The sequence below is a fragment of the Lissotriton helveticus genome, chromosome 7 (assembly GCF_964261635.1).
Source record: "Lissotriton helveticus chromosome 7, aLisHel1.1, whole genome shotgun sequence".
Lineage (NCBI taxonomy): Eukaryota > Metazoa > Chordata > Amphibia > Caudata > Salamandridae > Lissotriton > Lissotriton helveticus.
In genome coordinates, this window is record NC_136068.1 from 1,385,331,636 (window position 1) to 1,385,347,430 (window position 15,795).

General features: G+C 45.6%; 1 protein-coding gene across 2 annotated transcripts in view; it reads left to right on the forward strand.

Annotated features, from left to right (window-relative positions):
- Nucleotides 1-15,795, forward strand: part of QTGAL (queuosine-tRNA galactosyltransferase) — a 2,423,197-nt gene that overhangs the window by 1,494,827 nt on the left and 912,575 nt on the right. The window contains exon 1 of one of the 2 annotated variants that reach the window (XM_078654699.1): nt 7,951-8,254. The exons of the other annotated variant lie outside the window; for it this stretch is intronic. Coding sequence (XP_078510825.1) covers nt 8,165-8,254 — 90 coding nt within the window. The 5' untranslated portion in view covers nt 7,951-8,164. Of the gene's footprint in view, nt 1-7,950; nt 8,255-15,795 lie in introns of those variants that run through there. 2 annotated transcript variants of the gene reach the window in all.

Here is a 15,795-nt window from a genome sequence, read left to right on the forward strand (position 1 = left end):
TTCAGTGTTTCCAACTTGCTGGGTTCTAGCCTCATTCCATTCCTTGAGAAGATGTGCCCGAAAAATACCAGTTCATTCCTCCCCAGTTCGCACTTGTCTTCATTTAGAGTTAGTCCTACATGTTCCAGCTGTCTGCAGACTTCGCATAAGGCCTTGTCGTGTTCGTCATCTGAACGACCGAATACTAGGATGTCGTCAGTGTAGTTCAAACTGTTTTTTACCGGCCTTATTACTTGCCGTATGATTTCTTGGAATATCTCCGCTGCAGATGATATGCCAAAACGAAGTCATTTGTAACGAAACAGGCCCATGTGTGTTGAGAACGTGGTGATGTACTGTGATTGCTGGTCGAGCTCCAACTGATGATATCCTTTGCACAGGTCTAGTTTCTAAAACCGGCATGCTCCCGAAAGACAGCTAATCATGTCATTAAGCTGAGGTCCAGGGTGTCTTTCCCTCCCGATTGCTGTGTTGGGTACTCTCATGTCCACACATATGCGAATCTTTGAGGTGTTCTTTTTTAGTTCTGCTACTATTGGCTACACCCAGGGGGTCGGCCCGTCTGCTGGCTCTATGATGTCCTGGGTCAGCAGGCTTTGTATATCTTCCTCCACATGTGGTTGCAAGTGTATTGGCACTCGTCGGTGATGTGGGCCACAGGTTGTATCGCCTCATTGATATGCAAAGTTATTTGTCTTTCTGTTAGTTTTTCTAGCCCATGTAGTATGGCCGGATGTTCTCGCAAGATGTTCCGTCTTTCTGACATACGGTATGTCATTGCTAGGAGACACATCACCGGCGCTGTGACATTGCTTAGCAGGCAGGGTGCTGTAAGGTCTCCCCGTAGGACATGTATTTCCTCTGTGCTTGATCTTTCTTTATAAGTCAATGTCTCTGTAAACTTCAACATGTTTACTGCTGGTTTCCGCAAGCGCCAGGTGAATACATCGACAGTGGACGATGATAGTGGCGGCTTCACTTTAATTTTCTCATACTCTGACATGCACATGATGTTGCATGTAGCCCCATTATCTAGCACGAAACGTGTCTTGTGTCTCCCTACTTTAATGTCCACTGTCGCTGTCTTCTTGATCCGATGTGTTTCTACGAGATTGATGTGTTCTGGTATTTGATCTTCCACTGGGGCATCTGACATCAGATATAGCCGTTCCACCACTTCTGGTGTGGCTGCTTCTGCTGATTCAGCTGAGGAACTGCGATTTGTTGTTTCCATGTGTCTTGCGTACCTGCTAGGCACCGTCCGTGGTCTAGCCGGTCGTCCTCGCTCACTTTTAAATTGACCACTCATGCAGGCGCTTGTAAAATGATTTTCCCTGTTGCATTTCCTGCATTTGTGGCCCATTGCCGGGCATGCTCCGACATGCGGAAACTCGAGCTCGCATCAATAGCACGTTTTTTCATACTTCCTTCTTGGTGGTGGCGGTGTGGCATCCCTCCTTTTGCTATTTCCAGCTAGACGGTTTGCTTGCGCCACTCTTCTTTCTTTTCCGAGATCCATCTATCTGGCATGCGTTGTTGCTCTGGCTTCCACTCGAGCCATGGTCAGTATTTTCTCTAGTGAGGGCGGCTCTTTCAGAACTCGTGCCCGGAACTCCACTGTCTGACAGCTTTTAATGATGCGCAGTCGTATTCCTTGTTCGTTGTCGAACTTCTTGAACTCGCAATACGTGGCCAGTTTTCTCAGTCTTGTTGCGAAGTCGTCGAGGAACTCCTCTGCTTTTTGACATGCGGTGTTGAAGGTGTACCTTTCGAAGTCTATGTTTCTTTGCAGGTCAAATTTGTCAGTGAGGCACTTTATCAGGCCCTTGTATGTAGCTCTTTCCTCTGTGGGAAATGTTATTAGCAGGTCTTCCACTTCATCCCGACGAAATTTTGAAATCGATCCACGTGTTTTGCTTCTGGGATATCAGTGGTGCGCACGTACCTTTTAAATTGCCTGATTCATCTTTCCCACCTGATGCCTGTCTGTGGTTCCGATGGGCTGAATAGTAGTGGTCTGCAAAATATTGCTTGTGCGCTATTCTTGTCACTTGTGTCTGTCATTTTGTTGTTATTCCTTCTTTCCTTTGTGTGTCAGTCTTCTTTTGTTGTACTTTGTTCTTTGTTTCCTCTTTGTGTTGCAATTTCCTTTTATTTCCACCTTTTTCTTTTCTATGGCTTTTTGTTATTGCCTGACTTTAAAATGGCCACCTGGCCCTCTCTAGCCTATCATTGGCTGTCCCGCCTGACTCTAAGATAGCCGCCAGAACTTCTGTAGGGGCGAGATTTGCTATTTGTTGAATGGCCTGACTCAAAGATGCCCGGCAGGTCCTCTTCAGCTCTTCATTGGCTGTCCTGCCTGACTCCAAGATGGCCGCCGTGTTCTCACGAGATTTCAGCTCAAATTTTCACACAGGAGGCTCGGGGCTCTTTTTCAGTCGGCGGGCAGCTTTGTCCACAGCCGGGTGCCGTTTTTTACTTTCCCCTCACCTCACTTTTCAGGATGCGGCGGGGAGGGCTCCCGATGTCGCTATAGGCGCTTGTACACTGACCAGGGTAGGCTCCTTGCTCTGTTTAGCTCGCGATCGGGTTGGGCTCCCGATTTTGCGTCTTCTTTCTTTGGGGCCTGACGGACCAGGATATGCTCCTGGATTCGTCGTCTGTAGTCGGGTGAACTTCCGACATCGCGATTCCACGTCTCGTTGAGTGGCGGACCAGGGTGGGCTCCTGGCTCCGTTTGGACGTCGTGGACGAGGCACACACTTCTGGTGGTGACTCCTTAGCCCACCTTCTCCGAGCCAGTCGTGTCTACAGAATTCATGCAGAGACAGGTAAGGATTCTCATAATCTGTTCTTTATTCTTTGTCTCGTTGCTGCGCTCCCATGCACATCTTTACTCGTGCCCTCGCTGTTTAGGAATACCTTCCCACTCCCTATCCGGAAGTGGTGTCCGGTTCCTGTCCCTCCCAGCATGTGGGTGCAGGGTCCTAGTGCCCCCTGACCCTGGCCACTATTGTGTGCTTGTACGATGAATACGGACACAGGGCACTACTTTGAATGTATGAGGAATATGTCCAGTAAGGAGAATCCTGGAGCTTCCCAAGCTAGGATGTACCAAGTGTTGTATAACATGGTTTGTTGTGAAAATGCAATAAAAATCTGTTGACAAAAAAAAAGAGGCGAGATTTGAGTGTAGAAGGAGCAAAGGAAGGCAGAAATTGAGATACAGAGATAAAGAAAAGAAGACTCTGTATGACTGTAAGGTAGAATGAGGTAACAGACAATAGAAGAAAGAAGTCGAGTAGAGAAGAAAGGGGAAATGAGAGGCTGAAATGTAGAAAGAAGAGGAAAAGGTGACAGAAAGGGCAAAGGTAAAGATCGATAGAGAGAAAAGAACAAAAAGGAATAAGGAAAAAAAACTGCTCAAATAGGGAAATCAGTGGAAGATGGGAAAAGCAGAAGAAAGTAAAGAAAAGTTAAGATATAATTTGTGAAAGTGAAAGTGAGAAAAAAGATTAAAAGGGGTGGCAGGTTAGAAGGATACGGACTAAAATCTGTTGATAAAATAAAGAGGAGAGAGTATGTGTGAGAGGAAAGAAAAAGAGGACTGGGGAGAAGGGAGAGAAGAAAAAGAAAGGTAGGAAGGACACTAGGACAAATGAGTGAGAGCATGGGAAAAAAGTGGAAGTGTGTAGTGATGTGAAAAAAGTGAAAGAGAAGGAGATGAGAAGAGAAGGATAGACACGAAAGGACAGTAAAGGTAAGTAGAATGAGGAACTACAAGTCTCATGAACAGGTGTGTAGCTGTCATAGTACAGCATATAGGTATCACCCGTGCGCAGGGTACGAGGGGCCCATTATCCGAATTGTAGCTGTCCATTAATATCATTCTAGGGCACAAGGGCCCATCTTCCTTGTTTGCATTAGGGTCAAAGACACTCTCGCTGTGTTACTGCTTAACCCCTTCGCAGCTGGGGGGATTCCCCCGCTGTGCTGGGGGGCGGTGGGCGCGTACAGCGCCCCCATGCTCATGACGAGGTCAGCTCGTCATGAGCCACGGCGCTCCGGTGCTCATGACGAGCTGAGCTCGTCATGACCGCGCCCGTTCCAATGGAACGTTCAGCACAGCAGGGGAATCACCCCAGCGTGCGAGCGTTCCACGGAACGGGCGCGGTCATGACGAGCTCAGCTCGTCATGAGCACCGGAGCGCCGTCGCTCATGACGAGCTGAGCTTGTCATGAGCATCCAAGAGGTTAACTAAACAACTTCTGTTCTTTGAGCACCTGAGCATAGGTTTACTCAATCCCTCATGGGCCCGTTTCACCACCAAAGAGCACCAGGGCCTAATTAGGGTTACATTATTTGTATTTTTAAGGCACTTATAGTGCTCACAGCTACTCCAAGGATTGTCCCTGCGCAGTACCTGCAGTACGGTTAGGCAGAGAACATGCACAGTTTATTTAAAGAACCATGTTTTCAGCTTCTTTTTAAATAAACCAGGATCGCTTACAGAGTGTAACTCCAGTGGAAGATGATTCCATGCTACTGCACCCAGTAGGGCAAGCGATCTGCCACTAGCTCTTTGTCTGTGAATCCTGGGGGTACAGACCAGCAGCTAATTCGAGGAATGCAGTTGCCTCAACAGGTTGTAGAAGATGAATCTGGAGATCAAACAGGAGAGCCCTGTGGCTCCCCAGACTCCCACTTGTAGGTTTCTGATAAAAAAGGACCTTCACTGATTTCAAAGCTTTTGGTGGATAGAAAGGCCGTTAGCCATTTTAGTGCCTTTCCTATAAATCCTATTGCCTTCAGCTTGTCTCTCAGAATTGAATGGGAGACAGTGTCAAATGCTGTGCTCAAATCAAGAAGTATGAGCGCAGCTGATCCTCCTTGGTCTAATGTCATTGTCATATCTTCAGCAGCCAGCAAAAGGGCTACAACCTGGTCTAAAACCAGTCTGAATTTGGTGCAGCAAATTGTTGGCATCCAGAAAGTTGGCAAGGAAGCCATACAGTAATTTTTCAAGAATTGTGCTTATCCCCGGCAGCATTGAGATGGGCCTATTATTCTCTGGTTTCTCAGGGTCCAACACAGGCTTTTTTTCACAGTGGCCTAAACAACGTCTGTTTAACAGAACAGCTAATATAGTCTCCCCTCCATTCAATAGAATCTTCACTGGAGCTGGATCCAATGGTGATCCTGATTTTATAGTACTAGCTGCTCCTATGATGTCCTTTAAACTCAATCTAGGAAACGCTGAAAATTCCATCAGAGGTGGATTGTCACTGATACTGGCATTTGGAGGCTGTGAAGAAACCGGTGACACCATCGGGGAGTCATACATTTTGTTACTCTCTCCTGCAAACTGTTCGCATCTTGATTTTGAGGGTGGCCCTACTCCTACCACAGCAGGTTTTAGGAAAGAATTACCTATATTATATATTTCTCTGTGGGGGCATACAGCCTACCTGATTTTCTCTGTAAATTTGGCCCTGCAGAAGGCGTGGTAGTATGTTTTTATGCTAGTCCTATATACTTTTTTACTTTGCTCATCATACTGACTCCTCCATTTTCTTTCTAGTCTTTTATATTTTTTCATGTATCTCTTTTATTTCAGGTGAAAACCCTGCCAATGCTATCTCTGACTCGTGGGAGGCTACTAGTTCTTATGGGTACCATGCTTCCTAGTGTGGAGTCTGTCCATTCTCTAAAGGTTAGATAGGAAGCACAAACATCACCAACCTAGGGATGGGTTTGCTCAGAGCTGCTGATTCTGTAATGTTCAGTTTTGACCATTGCCTAGTTGAGTTAGTGACGATCCTAATAGATTTAGGCCTTTCGGTTAAAGGGATCGTAAAGTGAAGTAACAGATGGTCAGACCGTGGAATTTGAGACAGGGCATACACTTTCAATGAGGAAATGTTTGAGAAAATGGGGTCCAAAATATAGCCTTTTAAGTGGGTGGGATGTTCTACAAGTTGTGTGAGCTGTATTGCTGCTAAAATATGATTACAATCAAGAGCCTGTGTACATAAGCTAGAATCAAAATAGATATTTAAATCGCCTAAAAGTGTAAAATTATCTGCTGGTATTTTGTGTCTGGCTATTCTTTCTGGTAAGGTCTGTACAACAGTGGGGGATATGAAAGCAGACCTGAGAAAGTACAGGTATGTGAAAGATTGAGAGCGAACACTAGGTTTTCACATCCTTCAGTGTTGATGGTAAATGTCTTGCAATCAATGTGTTTTTTAAAGATTATGACATCTCCAACTCCCCCCCCCCCCCCAACCCCCTTCTTTCCTAGTTGATCATTTATGGCGATTCCAAAGCTAGGGGAAAGAGCAATGGCAATATCCGGACTGCTATCCTCCTGTAACCAGGTTTCGGTAAAAAAAAAACTCTGGTCTGGTCTGGTCCAATAAAGTAAATATCTCCATCGTATGTTTAGGAAGCGACCTGCAGTTTACTAGATACATTTCCCAACCTGAGGATGATTATTAGGGCTCTTAGCTTCACAAGAATCAAGTTGTTTTTTATCATCTTGTTTGTAGTGGCTCAGCTAAATTCAAAATTGGCTTCAGTGTTTCATTTGAACGGTAATGTTACGGAGATGATGAGGCCAAACATGAGCTAATAGAAGCAGAATTATTCTAAAAGAATACAAAATCAAATATAACAGATTTGATAGGCCAGGATTATATATGTATCTTCCAGCTCCCTTCCAATGGCTTTACATCATTGCTCCTTCAGAGCATTTAAATTACTTTTCGGCTCCTTTAGAAAAGCTCTGTATACATTTATTATTAGTAATCGCTCTCCTCCTGTTGTCAGGATCTGTTGAAGGATTCTGAACGTTTGTGGTTCTCCCCTTTTCCTACCAACCTGCTGTTTCAGTGATCAGTTATTTTGGCTTAGGTCAAGAACCACCACACCAGTATGCGTTCACTTTGTTTCAATTCCAGGAGGTCTTGTACTTCTCCAATCAGGACCAGGATTTCAACTTAAATTGTAGACTAAGACAAACGTCTCCAACAGTTAAGCTGCAAATCTCAAATGTACTGGTGTAATATGCAAAAGAAAAGTATTTCTACCATAGTTGTGGAGAAGGAAGAGTCTTTTTCTCACTTCTCCACCACTCTTATTATATTTGGACAGGCACCACGAGACATTGGTTTTTGGCCAGCTGGTACTAGTTTTCTCCCTTCCGGCTTAGGCTTAGTTGTAACAGTTTTATAACATTAAAAACATAGAACCCAACTAGGGCAAGAGAAGTTCAATCTCTTAACCTCCTTCAGCTCAGCATTAGACTGCACCTTATCTACGTTATTTACTACTCCTTTTTATATCTAGTCTGTTCAGCGCTACAAGAAAGAGGGAGGACAACCGCTCGCTCTACAGTTGCCCTGTCCCCCCTATACTCTACCCTGCACCTTACTAGATATAATCGTCCAATTTAAACAGAGGTGTTTATCTCTGGATGTTTTTTCCCGGTTGCAATGTTAGCAAGACGTGGAGCGACAGATGGTTGCTTTGGTCATGGATTCATAACCCATTCGGCATGCCTAGGGTGGGATTGAAGGGCAAGGGAATGAGAACGGCTAGATTGAGGCAAACCCTTTTTTTGTTACTATTTTGCCCTCTCCAGTAACAGTAATGTGACCGCAGGGCTTCGCCACCGACACCTGTCCTCTAGGGAGGTGGACACACTCACTGCCTGTGAATTACACCCGCGTTGCTATCTTGTGCCCTGCTCTTCAGGCCTTCATAATGATGCTAATAAAAGGCACGAGGTTTTCTTGGTAGACAAATAGTCAAACCCGGACATGGGAGGAGGACGTGCTCACTGTGCTGTGGGCTATTTGGTGAATATTTAGCTCACTTGTTCACTCAGAAGAGGCGGCGACTAGAGTTCACTAATTATTGCCAGCGACCTCAAATAAGTCCAAATCAGAAATGTCATAGTGACAGATAAAATGTCTCTTATCAGCAAGCATTGAGCGACGGCAGTATTATTGCCCTGCTCTTTTAAGTGCCAGGTCACGGCCTTGCTGCTCGCAGTGCTTGACGGGAAGCGTCACGGAGGCCTTGCTTTTTGTACCCTGGTCTATTGATCGCGTTTTTCTTCTCTAAGGTTGATTGACGGAGAAAGCCAACTCATTTTAAATGCATCTTTTTATTTGGAAAGCAAAAATGAAAAAGTTCTACCAAAGAGTGAAGACTCGAAATCGAAAGAACTTCCACAAAATGCAAGAGGTAAGAGGGCGTAAATTGATAGGCTCAGCCTGTGTTTGGAAAGAGCTGTTCAAAGAATAATTGATGATTACATCCTAAAAAGCACATTGGTTGTGGATGAATGTTGGGTGGCAACATCTTTGTGTGAAAGGATAGTGCATCTTTCAATACGCAAGTATTCTTTATGTGAGTATTGTTTCAATGGCATGTTTCGGTGATGTAACAAAGTATTACAGTCGGGGGAGTGTCCCTCTCCTTCAGATTCAGTGGGTGTGAGGCTAACATTTCCCAACAGCTATCACTGTGGATGCAACTAAAAACAAGCATTGGCAAAGCCATTATGTCTCACCTATGCAAGTGCTATTGCCTTAACGTTTTAGCCATGTTGTACATCAGCGTGGCTGCTGTTCAGCATGGCTAAAGGTTAGTGGCATAAAGCAGAGTGGTGTACATTTTTATAGAGTGGAATGGCGAAGAGTGGAGTAGAGTGGCGCAGAGTGTTGGTTATTGGAGTGGGATGGAGTGGAGTGACATATAGTGTCGCACACTAGAGTGTGGCTTAGAGTAGAGTGGACTGGTGTAGAGTGTATTGTGATAGAGTGTTGCAGAGTGCAATAGCGTAGAGTGCAGCGACATAGAATTCAGTTGTGTACAAACCTACGGGGTAGAATACAGCAGTGTACATTAGAGTGTTGCATAGTAGAGTGCAGTGGAATAGAGTATAGTGCCATAGCGTGCAGTGGCATAGAGTGCAGTGGCGTAGAGTGCATTCACATAGAATGATGTAGTGCAAAGTAAAGTTCTGTGGTGTAGAGTGCAATGTTGTGGATTATCGTGGTGTAGAGTGGCGTTAAGTGCATTGGTGCAAATTAGAGTGCAGGTAGAGTGCAATGGCATAGAGTGCAGTGGAGTGGAGTGGCATAGAGTGGACTGGACTGAAGGTAGAGTTCATTGGTGTACAGTGTTGAAGAAAATAGTGGTGTAGAGTGCAGTGGCATAGAATTCAGCAACATACAATCCAGCATCATGCAGCATCATAGAATGCAGTGCTGTAGATAAGAGTGGTGCAGAGTGGAGTGATGAAGAGTAGAGTGGCTTAGAGTGCCATGGCATAAATGCAGTGGTGTACAGTGCAGTTGTTTAAAGTAGAGTGTAGTGATGCAGAACAGAGTGGAGTAGAGTGGAGTGCTGCAGAGTTCAATGGCATTGAGTGTAGTAGTGCACAGTAGAGCGGCGGAGAGTGCAGCGTTGCAGAGTAGAGTGATGGAGATGCAGTGGTGTAGAGTGGCATAGAGTGCATTGGCATAGAGTACAGTGGTGCAGAGTAGACTGCAGTGGCATAGAGTGCAGGGGCGTACAGTAGAGGGACGTAGAGTAGAGTGCAGTGGTTTGGAATGGCATAGAGTAGAGTGAACTAGACTAGTGTAGAGTGTGTTGGCGTAGAGTGTTGCAGAATATAGTGGCATAGAATGTAGTGGCATAGAATGCAGTTGCATGGAGGAAGTCATGCCAAGAAGGTAAGTGCGATTATTTTTCTTTCTTTATTTTTTTAACTTTTATTTTTGCCCCCCTGGCTCACCACCCTACTTACGGCCAGCCGCCACTGGGTTTAGCACTTTGGATGGGGCATACCTAAATTCATCTAGTACATTATTATGCAAAATGGAGCTAAAAGCATCTTCTAATCCTATGAGGGAAATAGCTACATTTGTGTCATCATCGTGCAAATTACCTTATAGCACTGTTGAGAGACATACCAACAAGCATTGGTATCATTTGAATGCAAAGAAGCTTAATCTAGTTAACCCTCTGCGAACGTCAGCACTGAATATTTGCGTTATATATTAATATAGAGGGCAACGAAAGTATTTTAACGGTGTTAAGAGTGCTAGGGCTGCATGCATATGTTACTAGATAAACCATTTTAGCACCTTAGGAGCTTCGTAAATAAACCTCCCCAGTGCTGCGCTGTCCATTATCCAGTGCTGAACTGGACGTCCAGCGGTCGCACGCAGCACTGGGGAGGTAGTGCCCGTGACGACCGTTGGCCGACGGCAGCACTTAAAGGGTTAAGGATTCATTTATTTGTGTCTGTGTATGTTTTTAGGTCTTGCCTGGCGTTAGCGCACAGCGCTGTTCCTGCCATGCGAGGGCTTTTTGAAATTAATTCAACATGTGCACACGTATGCAGGGACAAAGATGGCGTCGGGCTGTATGCATTTTTTTGCCCCTCTGTACCCGTGCACATGTTGAATCGATTACGGTTGCGCTTGCTGTTTTTCTCTTGCGCTTCTACTAAGGACAGCATTGGGGCTGCTGTTAGGGACACTTTTGTACTGTATGTCTATTACGTGCTTTAGAGGTGCCCCCAGCTCAGCAGTCGTGGACCCTGGCCCCTCTGCGGGCAGTGGACTGTCCACATATTACGCAATCCTTGCAGTGAACTCGCCTCAGTGGCCGTCAGAGAGCATGCTGGCTCGGGTTTTGATGCTCCAGCGGTGGCTTCTCGCCGCTCCCCCTGTTTCTCTGGGGTGTTTGCAGAAAGCTACCTGCTCTACTCCAGGTCCCACGCTTTGAGGCCAGCTGGACAAGTTCGGGGGAGTCTCGGTATCTCTGCACCCTCCTCACCCGGCTGACTGCCTAGGTAAAGGTACAGGAATTTATATAGCGCAAATCACCAAGCGGTTTCTAAGCGCTTGCTTAGGGAACCCGTCCTGGTATTCCCCTGTGAGATAACCCCAGCAGGGTATCCGCAAGGTGAAAGCCAGGCATCCCACCACGAGGGGCCGTTGTGGAGATTAAGCAAGCTATTGCCCAGAGTCGCAGAGTGTGAACCCGTGAAACAAGTAGGCACCGGAGCGAGAATTGTCGAGTCCATGGACATTTTAGGACTCAAGACCCCGCCGAGCCGGGAATTGAACCCTGGTCCCGGGCTGACCTCTGCTTCCAGGTCTGCCTCCTCTAACCAGTGAGCCACACTTCTCCACCTAGACCCAGCTTTCTTCCAGCGCCACCTAGTGGGCAAGTGTGATCCTTGACCCGCACACAGGTAGCCCTGCTTTTACAGGGCATGCAGCTTGACATTACATAACACCTCATGTCTGCGATATTTCAGGTTCCCGAGACCCCCTTTAAAACAAATCTAGTTACACAAGCAATTTCCGGAAACAAACTGACACCTAGTGTACAGAACTGTAAATGTTTCTGAAGGTCTTTCAATTATAGGTTGTTTATCGTTCTCAAACCTGAGCTGCGATGTTAAATACAATTACATATAAATGAGCGACAGTAACAGAAAATGTATTGAAGGCATGTAGTTAAGCTTTTACGTTTACACTTGTAATTAACTTGACATCTTGTCGGCCATCATGGATATCCTCTGTTGTCAATAGCATATGCACCATTTATTAATTTAAATAGAAATCGTTACATAGTTACTAATTATCCTGAAAATGTTTCAGGCCAGCCTTCTTCAAACAACGTTGTACACCAATGACTCCAGGCTCATAGACCTGGAGTCAGAGCACATTGCTTCGATACACATTGATGATGCTGTCACGCACGTTTTTCATGAAAAAAGTGTGTGGGGTAGTGTCTCTGAAAAGGGGCGCTGCCTACATATTTTAGTTTGTGGATTAAGCATGGAAACATAATATCTGCGATTCCCATAGTGTGCAGCCAAGCACCGTACTGGCATTTTTGTTCCTGCCTGAGCTTTGTTACCGCATCCAGCTATATACCACAATAACTGACATATACCTAAAACCAGCCAGGACTAATGGCTTTGTCAGTGGTTATTCCTTGTTTAAGATAAATGAGTAACAGCAGTTATATTGTGTTAAAAATTAGTCTTCAAAATGTTTCAGTTCTGTAATTGGGGGATTGTGAATTAAACATTACCAAGGCCTATGGAAGGTGTAGCGGTCTTCAGAGTGTCTAAAGCAGTCCTGTTATGTTCACTCTGTGTTAGACATGACATGTATGCACTTTTTATTTCTCATCCATCTGCATATCTAGCACCTCAAAACACACAATGCATCCACTCACTGTAAGCACTGCATTTTCATTTACTTTCGTCTGGACAATACTTTGGAAATTGTATACCTCCTTCACACACATTTTCAGAGAATCAGAATTGCAACTGGAATACATGACATTTGCGCTGTACACTCTACAGAGAGTCTAAGAATTGGATGACTATTAATGCTGAACACCTTTTTTTTATCCACTGATGGGCACAGTGAGACATTCGCATTGCTTTCAGCCTCAACTCTATAGTGCTCAATTGTGTATCAGTTCTAGACAACCAGAGGCAGTTCAAAGTTTTCACTATACAAGAGTAATATGCGACATGAAAGAAATAGAAACATAACACCCTGGAAATAGCTAACACTCTTATGGAAGTGTTAGCTCTACGCCTGAGCCCCAACCAAGCTAATCAACAGACTGCAAAGAATCCAGAATGCCTCTGCACGCCAGATCCTCGACGTCCCGCGACCACATCACCCCCCACCTGAGGTACCTGCACTGGCTCCCCGTTGACAAAAGAATCTCCTTCAAGCTCCTGATCCAGACACACAAGGCACTCCACAAGACCAGCCCAGCCTATCTCAACAGTTGACTCTCCTACGTACCCAACAGGAATCTCCGCTCCCCAGACCTCTCCCTGGCCACCGTCCCACTCATCCGTAGAACCACAGACGGAGGCAGATCCTTCTCCCACTGCGCCGCCAAGACCTGGAACACCCTCCCCCTCAAGACCTGGAACACCCTCCCCCTCAACCTATGACAAACCGAAGACCTTCTAACCTTTAGGAGACGACTCAAGACCTAGCTGTTCGACCAGTAGCAGCAGCACCCCTCCACCCTCCCCCCCACCCTCAGCACCTTGAAACCCTTGCGGGTAAGTAGTGCGCTTTCCAAATTATTTGATTGATTGATGGAATGTAAGATTAAGTAAAACATGCAAAATATAAGCAGGTACTAAATCGCTGACGTTGATTACCTTATCTTTTTTTACATTGATTTTTTAGTATTCTATCAGTATTTTTGCCATTACAACTAAGGATCAGTGGTGTAAAAGTAGCCCCTGCAGCCCCGTGGTGCGGGGGCAAGGTCCAAGTGCCCCCCTGTGGCACTATGCATGGGTTGCCCCTGGCCTCAGATCTTCTTACTGGGTATGGAGAATAGGGGCCCCTCCATGTACTTTGAAGGTAGGGCCACCTTAAGCTTTGTTAAGCCACTGCTAAGGACGTGAATAGAGTGCCTGACAGGGGCCCTTTTCAATGATGTAATCTTTACTTAAGGTGCGTTTGGTCATTCTCCTCCAGTCGTTGACTTCATTTGCTTTGGAAGTGCAGCTGTTGACCAGCAACATTGTCCATCATTGACGAATATGGTGGTCTATTTTACTGGAGCATTGTATTGTACTGTATATCATTGTATTGAAGCATATGTATAGGTCTTACTAGCAATATGGTTGCTGGTGAAGTGCTTATTCACGGATAGTAAGATACATTGTGTAGGTAGGGTGCGTAGTTGAAAGAATATTACTTACCCTTTGAACCTGTGTCGGAAATGTTTTCATATTGCACATGATAACCTCTTCCTTGCATACTACTTCCACCCTACCCGTGGTGCTTCCCACCTCTCCTAGGTTGTTTGTAAAATCAAAGTATTGGGTGTATTTTTGCTGGGGCAAGACAAAATAGCAGACATTAAGGATAGTTTTTCTCAATTCTAATTATTACTTGAAAGCACAGGTCTAGGCACACAATGGCATAGTGCTGATACCCCATAGCCCCCCTCGACTCTCACTCTGCTAGCAACCCCTGGACTGAGGAAATCTGGAAAAAGACAAGGACATCAGATTTCTTTTTGGGAGTAAACGTGTTGCAGGTTTTTTATTGCATATGTAGGCAAGACAAAATTGGATTAACTTGCGGCCGAACTTGGTCGGCCAGCTGATGAACAACCTATGCTGACCGCCCACCTGATTGACCAAAGAGCACCTGGACTACATACCAACGGACCCTATACCTTTTGGGGTCCTCCACCCTGTGACCCCCTAGAACTGAACTCATGCCAGTGGTGGAGCAGGGCAAGCCTCCAGTTGCTCAGGTTTACACCTGCCCATGGGACTGACAGGGTGCTGTCACTTTTAACCTGGGGTCCTGTTGTAAGGACTCACGGGTAGTTAGCAGGGAGCACTCCCATCTGGACTCCCTCCTTGGTTGCTTTCTGCACCTGAAACCCTTGGATCGCCTGTAACTTCACCAGCAACACAAAAGAGTAACTACATTTGCCAATGTAAAAAAAATTCCAACTCTTGAAAACATAGGGAGAGGGAGGGTGGGTTGTCGCCAAATGTCTGCCAAAGATGGTGGATGGCTGCAGGTGCTGGGTATTTATCCCCGATGCGGTCCCTCTCCTTAAACTTGCGCCTGCCCCCAGAAGTGCTTACCTTGACCCTGGAAGTCGGTTGGAGGCTTTCCAACCTGTCTGAACCCACCAAACCGCATGGTTGTGGGAAGGGGGAGAGGGTATTGTTCAGAGGGGCATGGGGTTGCCGGGCTACCCCTCTGTCCACCAAAGTAGTCACACTGCATGCAATAGTGCTGATAGCCCATAGCCCCACTCGAATCCCCTATTGCATGTAACCCCTGCGCTGAGGAAACCTGGAAAAAGACAAGGACACCAGAATTTTTGTAGGCAAGACAGAATTGGGTTAACTTATGGGTGATCCAGGACGGCCAGCGGGTGAACAACCTATGCCGACCGCCCACCTGATTGGCCAAAGAGTACTTGGACTACATACCAGCTGGCGATATACCTTTTGGAGGTGACCCCCTAGAACTGAACTCAGGCCAGTGGCAGAGTGGTACAGGAGAAGCCCCCAGTTCCTCAAGTTTACAACAGCCCATGGGACTAACATAATATTGTAATTTTTTCCCTGGGGTCCTGCCGTAAGCAGTCGTGGGCAGTTGGCCTGGAGCACGCCCTCTGTGCTCCCTCCGTGGTTGCTTTCTGCACCAGAAACCCTTAGATTGCCCCGTAACATTGTCCATCATTGACGATTATTGTAGTCTATTGTACTGTAGCATTGTATTGCACTCAATAGCATTGTATTTAAGCATATGTTTATGTTTTACTAAAAATATGTTGTCTGGTGAAGTGCTTACTCACATGGATAGTAGGATAAATTGTGTAGGTAGGGTATGTGGCTGAAAGAATATTGTTTTTGCTTTGAGCCTATGTGGGAAGTGTTTTCATATTGCACATGATGACCTCTTCCTCGCGTTCTACATCCATCCTCCGTGTGGTGCTCCCCACCCCTTCTAGCTTGTCTGTAAAAGCATTAGGTATATTTTTGTGCAAGACAAACAAGCATTGAAAATGCAATAGGTCTCTCCTTTGATTAAGTTAAAACCATTTGCTTTGCTAATGGTATTGTATAGCAAAGCAAATCTTAATAAAAGGCAATACCTATTGCATTTTCAATGCTTGTTTATAATACCACAATGTCACCTTATTGCTACATCACAGTACTTTTGTACTTAGAT